The sequence below is a fragment of the Spodoptera frugiperda genome, chromosome 8 (assembly GCF_023101765.2).
Source record: "Spodoptera frugiperda isolate SF20-4 chromosome 8, AGI-APGP_CSIRO_Sfru_2.0, whole genome shotgun sequence".
In the NCBI taxonomy this organism is placed as follows: Eukaryota; Metazoa; Arthropoda; class Insecta; order Lepidoptera; family Noctuidae; genus Spodoptera; species Spodoptera frugiperda.
In genome coordinates, this window is record NC_064219.1 from 11574420 (window position 1) to 11592348 (window position 17929).

Genomic DNA, 17929 nt, shown 5'->3' on the forward strand with positions numbered 1-17929 from the left:
GTTATCATAGCTTCGAGAGCCTGATAACGTTTGGTAATACTGAACTCTGATAAGTAGCCTAATCTTAGTACAGCCGCGAACTAAATATAACCCAAAATAATTCCAACCTGGAATCACATAAACTATTATATTATTTACTTCGAAAATATTAAGTGTTGCTAGGCTCCTTGCTTTTATTTGACTACCAACAATCAATAAGTTACGTCACTGGCTCTTAATGATAAAATTTAAGTACTCTAGGGATTGCTAAAGCTAATTAAATAATTGGCTGTTCTCTTGTTCACCTTAGCGTTTCAAGTTATTCGTATGTCACGTTGTTTTAGGCAAACTAGAACATTCAACCCTGTGCATTTTGACAGGTTTGCATCCTTAAATCAGTTGAAAAGGAAGTTGTATCTATATGGAGCATCTGACCTTACCCTTTACCTAGCTTCACTGACAGACAGACTGACGGACAATTCAATTTGACGTTTCTAAAGTGCCTTATATTTAGGATTAATTGAAATAAATGCTTTGACTTTGACTTTGAAAGGGCTACAGTAAACCATCTACGCTTATAGAAAATGTAAGTTAAACAGTTAGTATTTTAGTTTATTTGCTGTCCATTCGTAAGCGCCTCACGCAAATATTACAGCACGTAATTATAGGGGGGAACGTAACTAATTACTTCAAACAGGAGCTCAAAAGTTTCTGCATTTAATCTCATTCCGGCTTGAGTGGGGGGATAGTCACACGACAACGGCAACCGTCACTTCACGCTGGTTTTCTGTGAGACCTTGGTATCACTCCGGTCGAGAGGGCCCAACAATACCGAAGCATGCAAGATTATAAGGACCGAATGTAGGTGGCGCTCCTGTAGCCCATGTTTTGCCACCATGCGACAAAGGCGTCTGTATGCGTACACAAGACAAAAGTATTTAATACAGCGGGCTTTTCTATCGAGTAAAGCAAGGAACGGTCAGTAATTATATCAAAAGATAAACATTCAGTTTTGTGCGCGATAGTCCCATGTCATCGATCTTCCAGCCCTTGCCACGCTTTCCCAGTTTCAGCAGTGTGTTGGGGACGAGTCGTCAGTCACACGGCCGTACCACGGACAGGTAAGTTAACCTTATATTTGTTCACTTATGTCTTACTAGCTGGTGCCCGCGAACTCCGTTTCGCCAAGAGATGTTAATGCGCCAACAGAAGATAAAAAACTATTATAATAGAGTCATTTCCGTATGTTTTTAAAGTGAAGGTGTTGCATGCCAGTTAAATAACCACTTCTCATATATGTTGATCAGGACACTTTGTACTTCCACCATACCGAACGTCGAAATACATCGCAATAAGCCTAAAGAATTTCTTTATACACCACATTTGATGTTCTACCTGTAGGAGCCAATACAAACAAATTATCGGAGCTAGTGACACGCGAGAAAGCCACATAAAGCTGTCCGTGTGAAAAACAGCTCGTCCTAAGATCGACACCAGCGGCTCGAAGTGTCTGACCTTGTGACTTGTTTACAACTTAATGGTCATCGCAAAACATGGAGTAACGGGAAACTGCACGCGCTTAAATTAAAATGAGAAATGATTTGGGATTAGCGGTATGCGTGGTATAAATACTACTTCACCAGATCCACAACCCGTGAGAATTTCGGCTTCTATGATATTACTTCGAAGTGCAATTACTTTTAGCCGAGTTCCATTGCACAGCTTAGGGGTGTTAAATTACGAAGCAACATTATGGGAATGCCTACTTTTAAAGTAATATTATGTGCGGGGAGTCCAGGTGCAGCGAGAGAGTTTAAAAATTCAACCGGGTAATTTGTAACATCCATTTGATCTACCACTGTATTTATAGACCGGTATACAACTTGGTCTCCTTCAATTCGCTCTAGAATAATTTGGTTGATGGCAGCGGCTTGGTCATTTTTGGGCGTAAGTATTGCTCGCTCACAAAGCCATGAATTGTCTTGACCTATTAATTGGGAAACATCACCATAAACCAAATCAATGAGTTCCTCCACCGAAGCAACAATTTTACATAGGTTGTCGGGTAGAGTTACTGAATTACTTGATTCGGGAAATGAGCCTTCGCCGATTTTTAATAAAACTCCAGAAAATTCCTGCGCACTGGGGTTTCCACCTAAGTGAGCCCTCATGTTCTGCGTCAAGCTCAATTTTTCTATCCGAGGCCAAAGCACGGAGCGTTTTAGACATGCCCCGACCTCATCAGCTCTAGTTCCTCTGGTAATCACGGGTAGAGTCTGACGAAAATCGCCACAAAATAAAACTGTAACCCCTCCCATAACGTGATCATTTCGCCGGATATCTTGTAGAGTGCGATTAACGGCTTCCACGGCCTTTTTGTTCGCCATCGTACACTCGTCCCAAACGATTAGGCTGCACTCTGCAAGAATCTTTGCCTTTTCGCTATTTCGGGATATGGCACAAACTGGTGTTTCATTTATATCTAGGTCCAAAGGTATCTTAAACATGGAATGGGCGGTCTTACCTCCTGGAAGTAAAGTGGCTGCAATACCCGAAGAGGCGACTGCTAGTGCTATTTTTTCTTGTCTTCGCACTTCAGCAAGTAGCAGTCTAGTTAAAAACGTTTTTCCTGTACCACCAGGGGCGTCAAGAAAAATATTCCACCATCCTGTTGACTGACACTTCTCAAAATTCGTTCATACACAGACTTTTGTTCATTTGTGAGGGTGCCAATATTATTGTTCACGATTTCGGCCATCGCGGCACGATCATAATTTGTCTCCGCTGCATACTCTCGACCAACACGCCGAACTTCAGTGGTTTCCTGTGGCTCTGGAAGACCATAATGACTCAAAGGATTGCCACCTATTGAAATCACAATATCTTGAAGTGAACAAAGGCAACGATTAATAATACGCTCGTCAGACTCTGCCACACTATCTCCATCAGCGCGCCTAGCCGCAAAACGAAAATCTTCGGATAGATGCCGTTGGTATTTTTCCCATAGCTGCATTGGATGGGCAAGTCCGCAGAACACTATCATGATTGCAAACAAATGTCGCAATCGGATGGGAGTGTCGCTGACTACGGCCTCTTCAAGAGTGTCGTCCCAATTTCGATCGTCATCTAGCAGACGCAATGCGCTGCAAGCTTCGTGAAAGGTGGAATGCTCAACACCATTAACAGTTTTTAAATATGTGTAAGAAGTAGCTCCCCGGACTGTGTGCAGTAAAAGACGCAAGTAATAACATTCATTATTACTCGGATGAATCGTGTACACTCGTCCTAGTGCATGCTCGCGATATACTCCGAAACCCCTCCACCGGCTGTCCCCGTCGGCGTCTATTAAATACTCCTTGTTGCTTATTGTACGTGTAATACGACGGTAAAATTATAATATAATTATAATTTAACGAAGGGCAATTCACGTAAAAAGCGTTAATTTTCATCGATTTAGCTTCAAAATTAACGGAGTTTCATGGAAACTTACCCCCCCTTTTTCAGCCCCTATTAGGCATATTTTCCAAAAATCCTAACACCATTGCATCATTCTTAATTTGTAACCAAATAGCCGAATATTAATTTTAATCGAATTAGCTTCAAAACTGACGGAGTTTCATACAAACTTACTCCTCCCCTTTTACCCCCTTAAAGGGCGAATTTCCAAAAAAAGGATAGCCTATATGTTAGCGAGGACTAATAGCTATATAACAAAAAAAGTTTCATCAAAATCCGTCCAGTAGTTTTTGCGTGAAAAGCGAACAACAAACAGACAGACAGACAGACAGACAAAAATTTTTTAAATCATGTTTTTCGCTTCTGTTGGTTGAATAAAGATCCCCCATCTTATTTTTTCTTAAATATCTGTAATGTACAGACATGGAGTTGTTATAATTTTATTATATGTATAGATAGATTAGTGTTAATAAATACTGTTCTCTTATGGAATAGGAGCAAACGAGCACACAGATCATCTGATGGTAAGCAATCACTGTTTCTATAATATCACGTCTTTTATTCCTCAACGTGGTAACTTGGTAGTGTACAAAATTGCAATCTATTCGTCTTGAGCAAATGTGTTGATCAACGTCGTATAATTTTTTTGTCAGATATATTAAGAAATCTTCCTAGCTCATATGCGAATAATATAGAGTGAGTCTATTAACGTGGCCCGGGCAATGTATGAAAACGTGTTTACAACTCGACTCCACTCTATGAAAACGTCGTATTATGTACATTACAGTATGAGACTGTAACTCATTAAAATTATTTGATTGTAGGAATGTAAAATAAAACCATACATCAACAAAAAAAAATGCGGTGGAAGAGAACGGCTTTGTTAAATGTGGTGCTAGTGGTGGCCACGTCAGCGCTGCACCTCACTGTAGAACAAGGGATAAACAATGATCAGATCAGTACCAGCCCTGCTACCATCGACGAAACGCCAAATTCGGTGCTTGTTCATACCATACAACATTCTGAGGATTTTGCAGTGGGTGATGAAACAATAGACGCAGTTGCTGATAACACAACGAAAGAGAAGCCTACAACAACACAATCTAACTCTTATTCCAATAGCGATAGCGTCGCATACGCAGATGAGCCAATTGGCCACAAAGAAAAGAGGATGAACACTGAAAGTTTGCACGATAGAACAGGCGACGGGGGTGGCGACGATGAAGGCGATACCGATGGAGGTAACGGTGACGATACTAATGATGATACATTTGTTGTGGAGACAACGTCTGGTAGAGTGCGTGGTCACTTCTGGCGCGAAAACGAAAAAATTATTAGCTACATTGATATAAAATATGGCACTTTCGACAGTCCATTTGAGGTATGATTAAAATATTGCTATTTATTTAAGTCAATTAAAGATATTTTTTCATTAGGATTAGGAAAAACAGAGACAATGGAACGCTAAATCACATGACTTTGGTAAACTTCTCTCTCTCTCTTTCTCTTCTTAATTCTCTTCGTGCATGCTTACTGTCTGATTTGTTTTTAATTTAACTTTTTTCAAAATATTGCCAATCTATCCTTTATCAAACTTCCCCCAGCCATGTTCGCTCAATAAATCTCTTTCGTAAATCTTCTAGACAGCATCCATCCTTTAATATGACCAAACCACCTTAACATGCTTTTTTTTTATTCTTGTCACTTTTCTTGTCACACATTTTCTCTGATAGCGGTGTTTTTCACTCTTTCTGTCAGTTTAACTTCACACATATTTTTATAGGTTATTATTTCTATAACATTGTGCTAAAACACTCTGCAATATAGCAGGTCGAGCTTCAGTGAGCATTAAGTCGGTCGATATAACGGAGTGTAAGGCACCATTGTTGCTGTTTCGTACTTTTTTCGTCTCTGGTGAAGAGAGATCCCAAATTTTCAAACTCCTTAACTTGACCCCTTCAGTTTCTATAATTTCCTTACATTGTCTTTTTTTTTCAGGCTTCGGTAGCACCAAACAAATCAGCTGAAGTTCATGCATTGAAGGAGCATTCATCTCAATGTCCGCAGCTACAAAATGATAAAGATGTCGGAGATAAATACGTCGGAGATACAGACTGTTTGACATTGAGCATCTTCAAACCACCGAATGTTAAAAATGCGAGTGTCCTTGTTCACATCCACGAGGGGAATTTCATTGGAGAAAGCGCAGATCCTGCAATATACGGTCCGGAATATTTGACCGCAAAACAAATTATTCTGGTGTTACCTAATTATAGACTAGGACCGCTCGGATTCCTCTGTTTGCAAAATAAAATTGCTCCCGGAAACGCAGCTTTAAAAGATTTATCTTTAGCGTTGACTTGGGTGAAGACGAATATTGAGAAATTTGGTGGGAACCCTCACAATATAGCAGTAAGTGGCATTGGCACCGCGGGTGCGTTGGCTGGATATCTGGCTCTGTCTCCAATGTCAAGTGAGAATGTCCACAAAGTTATCATAGAAAGTGGTTCAGTTTTATCTCATTGGGCAATAGACAGAGATCCCATCGATACAGCAACGCGTTTATCCAGTAACATTGAAAATTTTAAATCGTTTGAGGGTGTAGATCTAAAACAACTATTGAAAGCTGCCAAAAACATTGCGTTGAGACCATGTTTAGAAAAAACCGATAATCCTTTTATGACTGAAACTCCGTGGAAAGTTTTAGGAAAAAAGGAAATTAAAATCCCCTTTATGATGGGTACCACAAAATATGCTGGCGTGCATGAATTTTTAAGTCATAATTCAAAAAGCATTCAAGAATTAAATAAAGATGTCGGTCTTTTGTTGCCGAACGATTTACACTTCACAAGCGACGACGAAAGAACAAGAATTGGCAATAAAGTAAAAACTGAGTATTTTGATGATAACGATATTACCATGGATAGCGTGGAACCACTGACACTGTATTACACTGATGCTGCATATCTTGGTCCTGCAATACGCACTGCTCGACCCTTGGTGGGCTCTGGAGCAACGGTATACTTCTATGAGTTTTCTTTTGTGGGCGAATTTAACAGGGAATTGCATGCTGTCGAAAGTCCGGTAAATGGTGCAGTGAGAGGTGACACCATCGGTTACATATTCACTCAAGATGGAGACAAGCCAGCCGAAAATACAGACGAGCTGTCAACGGTGGAGCGCCTGGTCGAATTGTGGACCAGTTTCATCAATACAGGGTATTTTTTTAAACCATAAAATGATTGTAATTTGCCACTCGTTTAGCAACATGACAGAAATAACAATATTGTTAAAATATTGTTATTTCTGTCATGGCTGAGGGGGCTAAGGCTAAGGGGGCCAATATTTTTACGGTCACATTTACCTACGTGGTCTCACACTGAACTATTTGTAGATGTACTTACTACGACTATAGCTATGGTTACGAACTAGACCATGGCAAAAGTAATTAGTAAATAGATAAATGAAAGCAATAGACAAGCGTATCATTGATGTAGCACCATATTGCAGTGTATCGGTTTATCTAATTTGGCGATGGTGATATATTACGAGATAATAGTGGCGCAGTGATAATTACAACGTGCCATATTATTCATAGGCCTCATAAAATTCTATATTTATAGCTACGTTTATACATAATATCTATTCCCCGAAGGGGTAGTGCGCAAATACAATGCAACACCACTTCGTGCTAGTTACAGGGATGAGTCTATTGCTATACACTGCACTGGGCACAATTCTAGTCTCGGTGTTATTACTGAAGAATTCTCATAAAATTACCGTTAGCGTATAGCGTTTTCTAGATACATTATCATTGTAAATGGGCGTAAATCAAAGCATAGACCTTAGGCCTACTGTAAGCTATAGGTTACAAAGGAGAATGCTCACGAAGTATGGGAAAAAAACCCAGGCCCGGCGCAAACGATTTGTATCTCAGTTTATCAGTATAAATGTGTAATAAAATCCCGTATAGGTACCATCGTCGAAAACGATGGCTAAATGTAGGAAATTGCTATTTGTTTTTTGTCAGGGACTATATTTAAATCGATCAGCAGTGGACGTATTTCGGCTGGTATGATGATGATATTTAAAGGATATTACGAGTAGAAAGTATTAAAACAAATGTATACATTATCAAAACATCATGTATCAGATTATTCAAAGTTCAATCATTTTATTTCTACATCTTATATTACGTTTTGTAGTGAAAGTGCGGGATTTACAAAACCATCTTGGTGCCTTGCCCACCCAAGGTAGTATATGATGGACATCACATGGGCACAACAACCGAGCGTCCTTTTCCCATGTATGCATGAACAATAATATTCGCCAATTGCATTTCTGCCACTACCTCTACTATATAAAACGTCTTATATCACGCTGTATTGATGAGGGGGTGATCTGTAATTGATGCTCACGGCGTATACGAAGCGTATTAACTCAATAAAACAAAAGATATTACTAGTTTCATAAATCAAAACAATTATAAAAATTAATCCATGCTAAAAAATAAATATCAATTTCCAACATTTAGCCATCGTTTTCGATGATGGTACCTATATAGCATTTAATTACTTATTTATACTGATAAACTGAGATACGTATAGTTTGCGCTGGGCCTGGGTTTTTTTGAGCATTCTCCTTTATATATTAACAGAATAAACAATAATGCTTTCCAGGAAGTCGCACTTAAGTTAATATGATTTATAAAACACGTACGTATTTATATTTCACAGTACGCCGACCGGTGCTGACATAACTTGGGAGAAGTTTGACAACGAGGACCCTTCCGAAGAACAGTGGCTATCGATCGACACAAAGGTGACTCCGTCGAAGGGCTTGCACGTAGACCGCATGAAGCTGTGGACTGACATATACAAGGAGTACTTCGTAGAGAGGAGCCTCGCCTACGGGATGTCTCCCAGTGTCTGCACCGTGCTCGTCCTTCAAGCTGTGTTCTTTATCACCTTCTTTAGGCACGCCTGGCATTTCTTCTGACGGACCAGTTTAACCATTTACTTGATACTAATTAGTTGTTAATTCATCGTGACAAAAGCCATGTACTTTTAATAATGTAAAGGTATATTTTGATTAAATCGTGTACACATGTTTCAGTTATTTTGATAAAACTAAACAAGTCGTCTTGGCGTGGCACTGCCGTGCCCTCAGGCACTTTGGCACGTGAGTAAACCTATAATGCAAGCAATCCTCTTGTGTTCTTTTATTCTGAGTTGTGTTATTTTTTCCACCAAAGAACTATCACGGATTTAACAAAAAAACATTTTTGCTAGTAAAACCACTTAAAATCTGAAAATACATTGTTTATAGTCGATAACGGATCTTCAGTAGCGATAATCAGAAGCTATTGTATTTGGAGTGTTTAGGAATACCGAGTACTGAGTCATAATCGTAAATAATCCAACGTTTCACGTGTCAATGTTTTGATTATGTAGTCGCCGGCTGTTTTGATAGCCGCGTCTGTCGACGGCAACACATAAACTGGAGCGCTTACTAACCGCGACACATACGGGGCTCCGAAATGGAGTAGAGGCTCGCGAAGCTCGGCTATGCGGCTCGGGGCAGTTGGTGTAGTGTTGACAGTGAGCACAGTGACGTATGTAGCCGTGGCGCGGACCACCCCGGTGCCGCGGCCGCACCGCGACGTGGTCACTCTGCAGGGCACGGTCCGGGGGTACCTCGCCTCCAATCCGCCCCACTTTGCTTACTACGGCATCCCTTACGCACGGTCGCTGACGCAAAGCGGCAGGTTTAAGGTCAGCTGATTCATTTGTTGATAAACGCCAATAGTTGTGGATAGGTCGGCGATTTTGTAGTGCGTTTAAGTTCGTTTAGTACATTCACCACGGGGTTTTTTGGTGATGTTATGTTATATTGACAGTTTGCTATGCACTTTGTCTACAACTTATTAATGAATCTCGCTTTTTCTGTCATTAACGGGGCTAGTTAATTTAAATTGGATACTGGTATAGGTGGTGAAAATAATATTTTGGGGTAGGTATTTGGGTGTAACTTGAACATCATGCGGATAGTTGTTATATAGTAGCTTTTTGTTATCGTGATTTGTATCTAAAAATCGCCCGCACAATTATTCATCTGTTATTTTATGACTTCTCAATATAGAATTACGTATTTAATGGTAGCAACTGCTTGATGTACAGCTACGTATATTTTAACACCTGAAGGGATTTCGCTATAATTAGGTCAAGTGGGAATTGAACTCGCGCAGATTGGTTCCCTTGCAGTGATGGCAGCGCCCTCTCACAATAAAATTAGATTCCTGATCCAGTCTGTGTGTCAACGTGTGACGTAATTACGTAAACAAATAGAATGAAGTCAATAAACGATATTACTTAGTACCTTTTGGTGACAAAAATTCGATGTACGAGATGGAAGTGGTTTCTTTTATTGTTGATTTGCCCAAAAGGCCGTAGAATGATAAATTATATAACCTGAGCACTTCGGGTATGCGGTACCCAATACTTAGGTACCTCATTCTGATTTGTCCTAATCTTTTCAAAGTGTCAAATAATATTTTTTCTTAAATACAACTTTATTAATGCTATCAAAAATCATCGGACAGGCTAAGGCCACGTGATTACCACGTCTCTCTGGCAGGCATTTTAATGAAAGATCAAAAGAAAGGGAATTAGTGTCGAACTATTCAGTCTAAGATATTTTGGGTTGCATGGATAGATTGTATTCTTAACAAAATGTTAACTTCCATAGCTTTGAGGTTTTGCTCGAGACACATACCATTAAATAACTGTTATTACTTAACGAAAACAGTACCATCACCAAATTGTGACGTACATAATAATAGGTGGTGCGATAGACGATTTTGTTCGTGTCCTGATGGAGAGTGTCCGAAATGAAAGTCTGGTTACAACCGATTCTATAATATTGGAGTTGTGAAGAGCGTTCTTGCTTTTGGGGGAAAATGCCATACAACTTGGTGTGTAGGACCATACTTCGTAGACTATATGTACTGTTTACACAATTAGTAGCTATTTAGTTTAGTTTTTTTACGAGTTATTGTGATTTTAATGGCACTGGGCGAGACAAAGTCCTAGTTAATGGAAAATATAAATAATGTAACTAGTTATTCCCAGTTCTTCATTCGTCGTTTATTAACTTTCATCACCAGTTGCATCAGATCATATTAGTTGTTGCTTGTAGCCAACTCGTATTTTAGAGCTAAGTACTGTTTATTCAGAATCCCCAACCTCCTCCCACGTGGGGCGGCATCTTCGAAGCTCTGCATAAGATTAAGTGTCCCCAAGTTAAGGCTGCTGGAGATGAAAATTGCCTGGTCATCAACATATTCACACCAGAAAAGCAAGACGCTACGTTGCTGCCTGTCGTCGTGTTTGTGCACGGCGGAGACTTGCAGAAGGGGTAATGTATAACGTTCTCAAATTATTTAGTGACCATCCACGTCAGTGCCTAATACAGTCGGTTACATAAACACACAGTCACATTTTGATGTTATTCTAATTGTGTGTCTATTTATATCGAGTGATATGATATCCTTGAGTGCGCGGATGATTTTTTGTTGGTGTTTACTGAAAATCAAAGTACTCATACTTTTGTTTTTTTCTAGAAATTATGTTCTACCATAAATAATGTGTACATTGTCAACATTTCTATCTTAATTAATAAAACTAATAATCTCTAAATTAAGATTACGGAGCTGTCATAGCTTCGAGGTTAGCTTTAAAGCTCGGCGGTCACGTAGGTAGCCGACAACGACCTTATTCACAGACTGGGTATTTCCGAAACTGTAGATTCCATTACAGATGCGGATGTTAGTTAGGAGACAAATTTAGTGCCAATACTTCGTTAAAAAACCGTACCATGACGTCATTCATATGACGTTACCATTTTAGTAGCATAAGTAGGGAAGAATAGTTTTTAAATGTTGAGCCAACACTTAGCACTGACAATGTTAATAAAAAAGTAATATTAGAAAAACATATTCTATCGTACTTGCAATTTGCATATAGATAAGACACCTTCCGCAATGCGGAAATAAAAGAGAAATGCTTTCAGGTGGGGCGCGCACCGGCCTCCCGCCTTGTTCCTCGAGGAGGGCAACAACGTGATCGTGACGTTCAATTACCGGCTCGGGAGTCTGGGTTTTCTCTGTCTCAGGACTCCTGAGGTCCCTGGGAACGCAGGGCTAAAAGACCAGATAGCGGCCCTATACTGGGTACACAGAAATATCCAGCAGTTTGGAGGGAACCCTCAGGATGTCACTGTGTATGCTACGGAGGCAGCTGCCATCGCTGTACAGTTAATTCTGTTGTCTGAATTAGTTGAAGGACTTCTCCACAAAGTTATTCTAGAGTCAGGGTCAGTGCTGTCTCCTGCCGCTCTGGCGTATGACCCCCTCGGTACAGCCTATACTGGAGCCGCATATTTGGGTTACACAGGCTCAGCTGACCCAGACAAACTGTACCAGTTTTACCTACAAGCTTCGGATGAGGATTTGGTAACAATCCCAGAAACATTCCAACCTTGTGTTGACAACACAACAGATAATATCCATAGCCTCATAGACTTGGATCCCATGCAAAAGCTGGAAGACGGATTATTTACCAATGTGCCCATGATAATCACATACACACAAAAAGACACTGCATCTATTCTAGGAACTGATCTAGAGAGGTTTGAGAAACCTCCAGACCATTTTGAATACTTACTACCACACAATTTACAATTTAAAAATGAAGAAGTTAAAAGTGAAGTAGCCAAGATAGTGAAAAAGTTTTATTTTCCCGAGGACTTCACTAGAAACAGCATGGTACATAACTATGCTTACTATGTCCAGGACATTTTGGTGGATTACCCTATTATAAAGTTGGCAATGATGTTTGCAGTCAAGAATACATACCCAGTGTATGTCATGAAATATACACTGCCTAAGATAAATAAGGATTCAAATAAGTTGGAGTCGAGCAGTTCAGACACAATACTCGAGTACTTGCAAAAAGATAAAGTGCAGAGCAACTTATTTGTTGAACTAGTAACAATGTTGTTAAGGAACTTCAAATCATTAGGGTATGTACATTGTACACAACTCTATGGTTATATTGTTTACATAAAATTAAATTTCACTTGTGGAATCTAGTAAAAGTTAATGTACAGCTTTTATAAACATGTCCAAATTACAATTGTATTCAAGTAGTGCAAACTTAAAATAGTAATAAATTATCTTTACATGTATTGACGTCTTTTCTTATTAGAAGTTGTCATTAATATTGTGTGCATGTTTTCTTTGTAATAAGTAAATCATATGTTCCAGCGACCCCACACCGCTGACTACGGCATTCATCCCTTTAATATGGCAGCCTGTGCGAACTGAGGGAGAGACTCTGAGCCGCATATCAGATGTGCAAGTTCTACACTTGGGTTCCACCCGGATGACAGTGTCATCACATGGTAATCCACGGCTTCAGTTCTGGGATAAAGTTTATACAAGATTCCACAGAGCACATGAGGTCACAGAAGAAGAAACTGAAGATATTCTCAGTATCAAAGAGGAGGAGGAGGACCATGACGACAATGACCTGTATAAACTCGTGTTTCCGGAAGAGAAGTAAATAGAGAGTTCTGTTTCGTAGATATTAAATAATTATAATCTGTTGTCAAATAAACCGAAACTAGAAATCACTGTTTTCACTATGTGCCACGATGATATACATTTTGCAACAACTTCATGGAACTTCAGCAGGTCAGCACGCCTGTGCACTTGTCATTCTCTCTAGTTCCGCTTCGCGAAATTCGAATGTCGCCCAAATTTACACAACGCAATCACTGCGTACACAAACATGATTATTTGCAACTACTGTTACTAATTATCGAGTCAAAGGTCATATTAACAGATTACAAATAATAAAAACCAAACAAGTAAACGTTTCCAAGAAAATATCGACGTTGTCATAAATAAATCCCGTTACCTGAACAATCGGCGGCTGTAGAGGCGGTACGATGAGTCGCCAACACTTGGAGCACTTGTACAACTATAACATAGCTATCCTGGTCGCGATATAACTATTGTTCACTAAATTCTCATTAAATTCTTATTAAAATCAACAAGTAAATTTACAAAAGGCAAAACATGGGGCCCTCTCCCGTCACATTTTACTTGACATGACATTGGCTTCGTTCGGAAATACTCGTTCTGCTTATGTTTGACAATACAATGCATAGAACCTGTTCTGATTTTACTTCGAAAATACTCTTATTTACAATTTAAGTTCATAAATATTTTCATTGAAACGAGCAACTGTGACTAAATAAGTTAAATAAGTGTTATTACTTTTATGCGTAATTTTTGTTTTATCAGTGTATCTAATATTTTTTCAGCGTTTTCGAACGGAATGTTGACGTACACACACATTGATACATTTAAGCACATACAAGAAATAGATATCCCAACAATGTGGATGTGTGAAACTCTCAAGTCCTGCTACACAAATCTTAATTCATATTGGAGAGTGATAACGATGTTTCAGTGTAGATGAGTTAATCGATTAACATATTATTAATATGTTATCTACAAATCAGTAATCGCAACCAGGAATCCGCTATTAATTTAGGCTTACGTATATTTGAACGATTAAACTATCGTCACTCAAATCCGCCAAAACCGGACGCCAGATGTTTAACGACCCCGATTATACAATAATGTTTACTTTATAAATTAGCGAGCGTGGTTCCTATTGCATTCCTTCATTTAGCATAACTAAATGTGGCCTCAGTGTATTACCTTCATTGAGATGTTTATTTCTATCATTACCCACGAAGCGAGGAGCCACTTAGGAGTATATAGGTCTCTAGGTTAGTAAGTACTCTATCTCTTTGATCAGGTAATTACTAAAACTATTCTGGAATAAAAAATTACATATTTTTATGGTATGAAAAAGGGATAATAGAACTTTAGTGTGAATTTAGGGACGTTTCGACGACTGCCGTGTGCCATCCAAGTACCAGCATTAATGAAGCACCTCTGTACCTACATCCGTTAAATTATGTAATGTTTTGTTAACAAACACGTTTTGTTTATCCATAACTTGTCAACATTTCGGGTTAGGTAACCACCTGTAAGACTGTTTAGGTTTCAGTAGGACACGTCAGTCCCGGAATTGTTATTATTAGTAGAGTACAGTTTGATAAGATAACAGATCTTACCTATAGTTCATTAGCCATCAATGTACCTATAATGACACAGACAATTAATTATGAATCTGAGAATTCCGTTATTTGGTTCCGGTATATTGGTTTTTGTAATACGAGATATCTACCGGTGTTTCGGTGGGGATGGTGCCTCCAATCTAATTTATTAGATAATGGATAATTGGTGAGTTCAAGAATCGAATTAGCAACGCGTAGTGTTGTAGCTGATTGCTCTGTAAACGCGTGCTGCGTCTGCGCATTCGTTCAAGTTACAACATCAAAAAGTGACACTATACACCTGTTTTTATTTCGAGCTTGCAGACTCGACCTGACTTACTTAGGGCGTCCATAGACCGGTCTTGAGCTTCCCGCTTCACCTCGTTCCACGTCATTACGATGCCCATTCTGCCAACACTATGCGACGCCAGGTTTGACGGGGTCGGCCACTCTTCTATTTCCCTTGGAGATTCCAATCCCAGGGTTGCTTGGGTATGTGATTAGGACCCGTTCGGAGTTGTTACCAATCCATCCCCACTTTCGGCGTTTGATCTGGCAGTTCATCGGGTACTCGTGGCACTTCCTCCAGTAGGTCTACGTTGAAGATGGTCTCGGGCCAGTAATCTTCCAGAATGCGACGTAAACAGCGGTTAATGAAAACTTGGATCTTGCGGGAGATGTCTTTAGTGACCTTCCATGTTTCGCACCCATATAGCAGCACGGATTTGACATTAGACCCGAAGATTTTGCGTTTAATTTTAGGGTGAGTTTTCGCGATTGCCAAACGGGTCGCAGCTGCGCGAAGGTTGCTCGAGCTTTGGCAATCCTAGAAGAGATGTCCTCTTCACAGCCTCCAGTCTCAGACACGATGTTCCCGAGTTTAGTGATTTTGTGGAATCGTTTCACTGCCTGTGTGCTAATCAGCAACGTACGCACTCTCGACAGGCATCTCTAACCTATTTAAGTATTTCTTTTTTTTTAAATCACTTTCTCAGGATTACTTTACGTGAACGTTCGACCACTTGACTAATGTTATAGAGTCTATAATATGGACTTATGGATGAGGTACTTATAGATTAATACGGTACAACATAAATAAGTGGGCCACTGTGTGACTGATCTAGGTAGAGTATGTTAGTAAGAAACTTAGGTATAGACAGAAGAAAAGGTAAATAAAAAGTAAACAATCGTGTTGTATTGTACACAAGTTTTATTATACGATATCCAGGCATGGCAAGAAGCTATTGGTGCTTAATGTAACTTACTGTATACTACTATTGTCACGAAACACATATAAATATTGTAACATCGATGTTTTAGTCTGAATGGACATTATGTTGTACTTAGTCCTTCTGCCCCGGTGACCAGGGGAGCTGCCACTCTTAGAGTGAAGATGGATTCGCTTCAGTCTCTCATAAAGAAATGAAAACAACTTCAGAGTGTAATCTGTTCCTCATCAACTTATAGTACAATCATGTTTTTACACCATGTGGTTAGATCCCCTGATGGAAAGCAATATAGTCTTAGAACATCTGTTACTCCAGAGGTAAATGGTGCTATGGTGTGCCAAATAAAAAATGTTGTACTCTTCGATCATCGAAGGTCATGGTATAGATGTTCACAGTTCACTTAAAATTACATAGGTACCTACTTAAAAAGATATGTATTTATCAATTCCATGATAAAGTTTGGAATGTAGTTTAAAATCTCTTCAAGTAATACATTAACAATAACATTATAGCTGAATATCACATAATCATCTACTTATAAATAATTTAGAAATAGGTAAGGCATTATTGTAACGTAATATCAATTTAGACAACTTGTATTTCTTTTAATTTGTGTTGGGATTAGATTATTGTCGCATTAGTCACTTTTTTCAAATAAAATCTTTAATTACGTACGGTACTTTTTTTATGCATTGTCGTATCTATGAAAATGTACATGTCATGCAGTCGAGTCACTTAATATTTTAATTAATTTAGCTACGGTACTTTTCACTTTAAATCCAAAATTTTCGGCATAGAAACAACCTTTTTATTCTTAGAATTAAATTACCTACTCCTATCTTAAATTAATTACACTAACAACCTAAACTATGTAGTTACTAATATTGCAAATACAGAAATGGAATATATACTTATATAGACAGCCTTTACAGAGACAGTACCTGCCTACGTTACCTAGGTACATACGTATAGGACTTAATTAATACAATATCAATAGGTGTCACTCATTCATCACTTACATTGGGATGGCTTTTGTAGACTTTCTTATGAAACAGTAATGGTAAAATCAATACATCCTTTATTTATAACTTCAGGTTTGTTTAGCTCTGTGCTCCAGTAGTGGCTTAACAATTTATCTAATTCACTTTCTCATGGTTTATGACCTTTAAAATAACATTGGCAATGAGCTACTATCGATGTCCGATTTGTAAGATTAGAAATCAAGTAGGAATACAAGGTGAATTTCTAATCAAACAACTCGGAAGTACCTACATAGTTCTGTACATCTCATTATTTGTTAGTGCTTCCCTACGCACGTTTTTAGGTGAGTCAAGCGACGCTCTGTAATTCTTTCTGAGAGTGTGCTAATGCTAATGATTTGAACTTAACAAGAAGAAATGTGTACTTATATAAAGTAAGCACAGACCAATACAAAGTGCGATGACACGCTTGCGACCAAATCGCATTATACAACGTTTCAGAAATAGTAAATTGATCGCGCGATTAACTGTGAGTGCGGTCGGCATGCCACAAAATGTTCGGATGTAAACTGAGAGTCTGAAGCCATTCCATGGTGTTGAGCATCATTGACAGTGTTCGTTGACGTCGACGACGGTGTTCTTCCGCCAGCCGAAGAAGAAGTAGCCGACGGCCAGGCCCAGCACCAGCGCGATGCAGAGCCACACGTTGTACGTCATGAACACCAGCATCAGCGTGTAGGAGGCGGTCGACTGCAGGAAGTGCAGCAGCGTCTGTACCACGTGGCCCGACGAGAACATCGTGTATCTGGAAGGGACAGAACATGTCATATATATCTCTATCCAAAACTAGTATATGGGAAATAAAGTGGGCAATGAACCACGGCCAAAGATATAAACACTCCTTGCTCATTTAGATTCGGACGTTAATTAATTGGCTTGTCGTGTATCATTCGGCAGCCGACGGACGCGTTCGACAGTGCGGTAATTAATGTCGTCCACACCGCGCCGCGAGTGATCGACACATAAATCTAGGGCACACTAACTGAACCTAGTAATTGAATTGCTGAAGTAATTAATTAGTCGGGCACG

General features: G+C 39.3%; 4 protein-coding genes across 14 annotated transcripts in view; 2 read left to right on the forward strand and 2 right to left on the reverse strand.

Annotated features, from left to right (window-relative positions):
• The window catches only part of LOC118275672 (serine/threonine-protein kinase D1), a 95606-nt gene extending 81969 nt beyond the window's left edge, over positions 1-13637 (reverse strand). For 4 of the 9 annotated variants that reach the window (XM_035593731.2, XM_035593729.2, XM_035593728.2 and 1 more), the window contains exon 1: positions 13416-13637. The gene's annotated coding sequence lies outside the window, so the exon portion shown is untranslated. The remainder of the gene's footprint in view (positions 1-13415) is intronic. The other 5 variants (XM_050695551.1, XM_035593730.2, XM_050695552.1 and 2 more) reach the window with 3 other exon arrangements.
• Positions 967-8545, forward strand: LOC118275674 (esterase E4-like). Its single transcript, XM_035593734.2, has 4 exons — positions 967-1100; positions 4260-4816; positions 5434-6653; positions 8172-8545. Exons 2-4 carry the CDS (start codon positions 4295-4297, stop codon positions 8431-8433), a joined length of 2004 nt encoding a protein of 667 aa, XP_035449627.2. The 5' UTR covers positions 967-1100; positions 4260-4294; the 3' UTR covers positions 8434-8545.
• Positions 8701-13389, forward strand: LOC118275678 (juvenile hormone esterase-like). The gene is made up of 4 exons (XM_035593739.2): positions 8701-9209; positions 10670-10851; positions 11506-12516; positions 12761-13389. The coding sequence occupies exons 1-4, from the start codon at positions 9003-9005 to the stop codon at positions 13056-13058; spliced, it is 1698 nt and encodes a 565-aa protein (XP_035449632.2). The 5' UTR covers positions 8701-9002; the 3' UTR covers positions 13059-13389.
• A 2186-nt stretch (positions 13638-15823) lies between the features above and the next one.
• The window catches only part of LOC118275562 (high affinity copper uptake protein 1), a 30899-nt gene continuing 28793 nt past the window's right edge, over positions 15824-17929 (reverse strand). For all 3 annotated transcript variants that reach the window (XM_050695514.1, XM_035593571.2, XM_035593572.2), the window contains one exon: positions 15824-17645. In XM_050695514.1, coding sequence (XP_050551471.1) covers positions 17444-17645 — 202 coding nt within the window. In that variant the 3' untranslated portion in view covers positions 15824-17443. The remainder of the gene's footprint in view (positions 17646-17929) is intronic.

What these genes read in the sequence shown, in the direction of transcription:
- LOC118275674 (XM_035593734.2), top strand. Translation starts at nt 4,295, where the DNA reads ATGCGGTGGAAGAGAACGGCTTTGTTAAATGTGGTGCTAGTGGTGGCC. An exon ending in CTTTCGACAGTCCATTTGAG is followed by an intron (nt 4,817 to 5,433) that starts GTATGATTAAAA and finishes TTTTTTTTTCAG; the next exon opens with GCTTCGGTAGCACCAAACAA. An exon ending in ACCAGTTTCATCAATACAGG is followed by an intron (nt 6,654 to 8,171) that starts GTATTTTTTTAA and finishes TATATTTCACAG; the next exon opens with TACGCCGACCGGTGCTGACA.
- LOC118275678 (XM_035593739.2), top strand. Translation starts at nt 9,003, where the DNA reads ATGCGGCTCGGGGCAGTTGGTGTAGTGTTGACAGTGAGCACAGTGACG. An exon ending in CGCAAAGCGGCAGGTTTAAG is followed by an intron (nt 9,210 to 10,669) that starts GTCAGCTGATTC and finishes CTGTTTATTCAG; the next exon opens with AATCCCCAACCTCCTCCCAC. An exon ending in AGGAACTTCAAATCATTAGG is followed by an intron (nt 12,517 to 12,760) that starts GTATGTACATTG and finishes CATATGTTCCAG; the next exon opens with CGACCCCACACCGCTGACTA.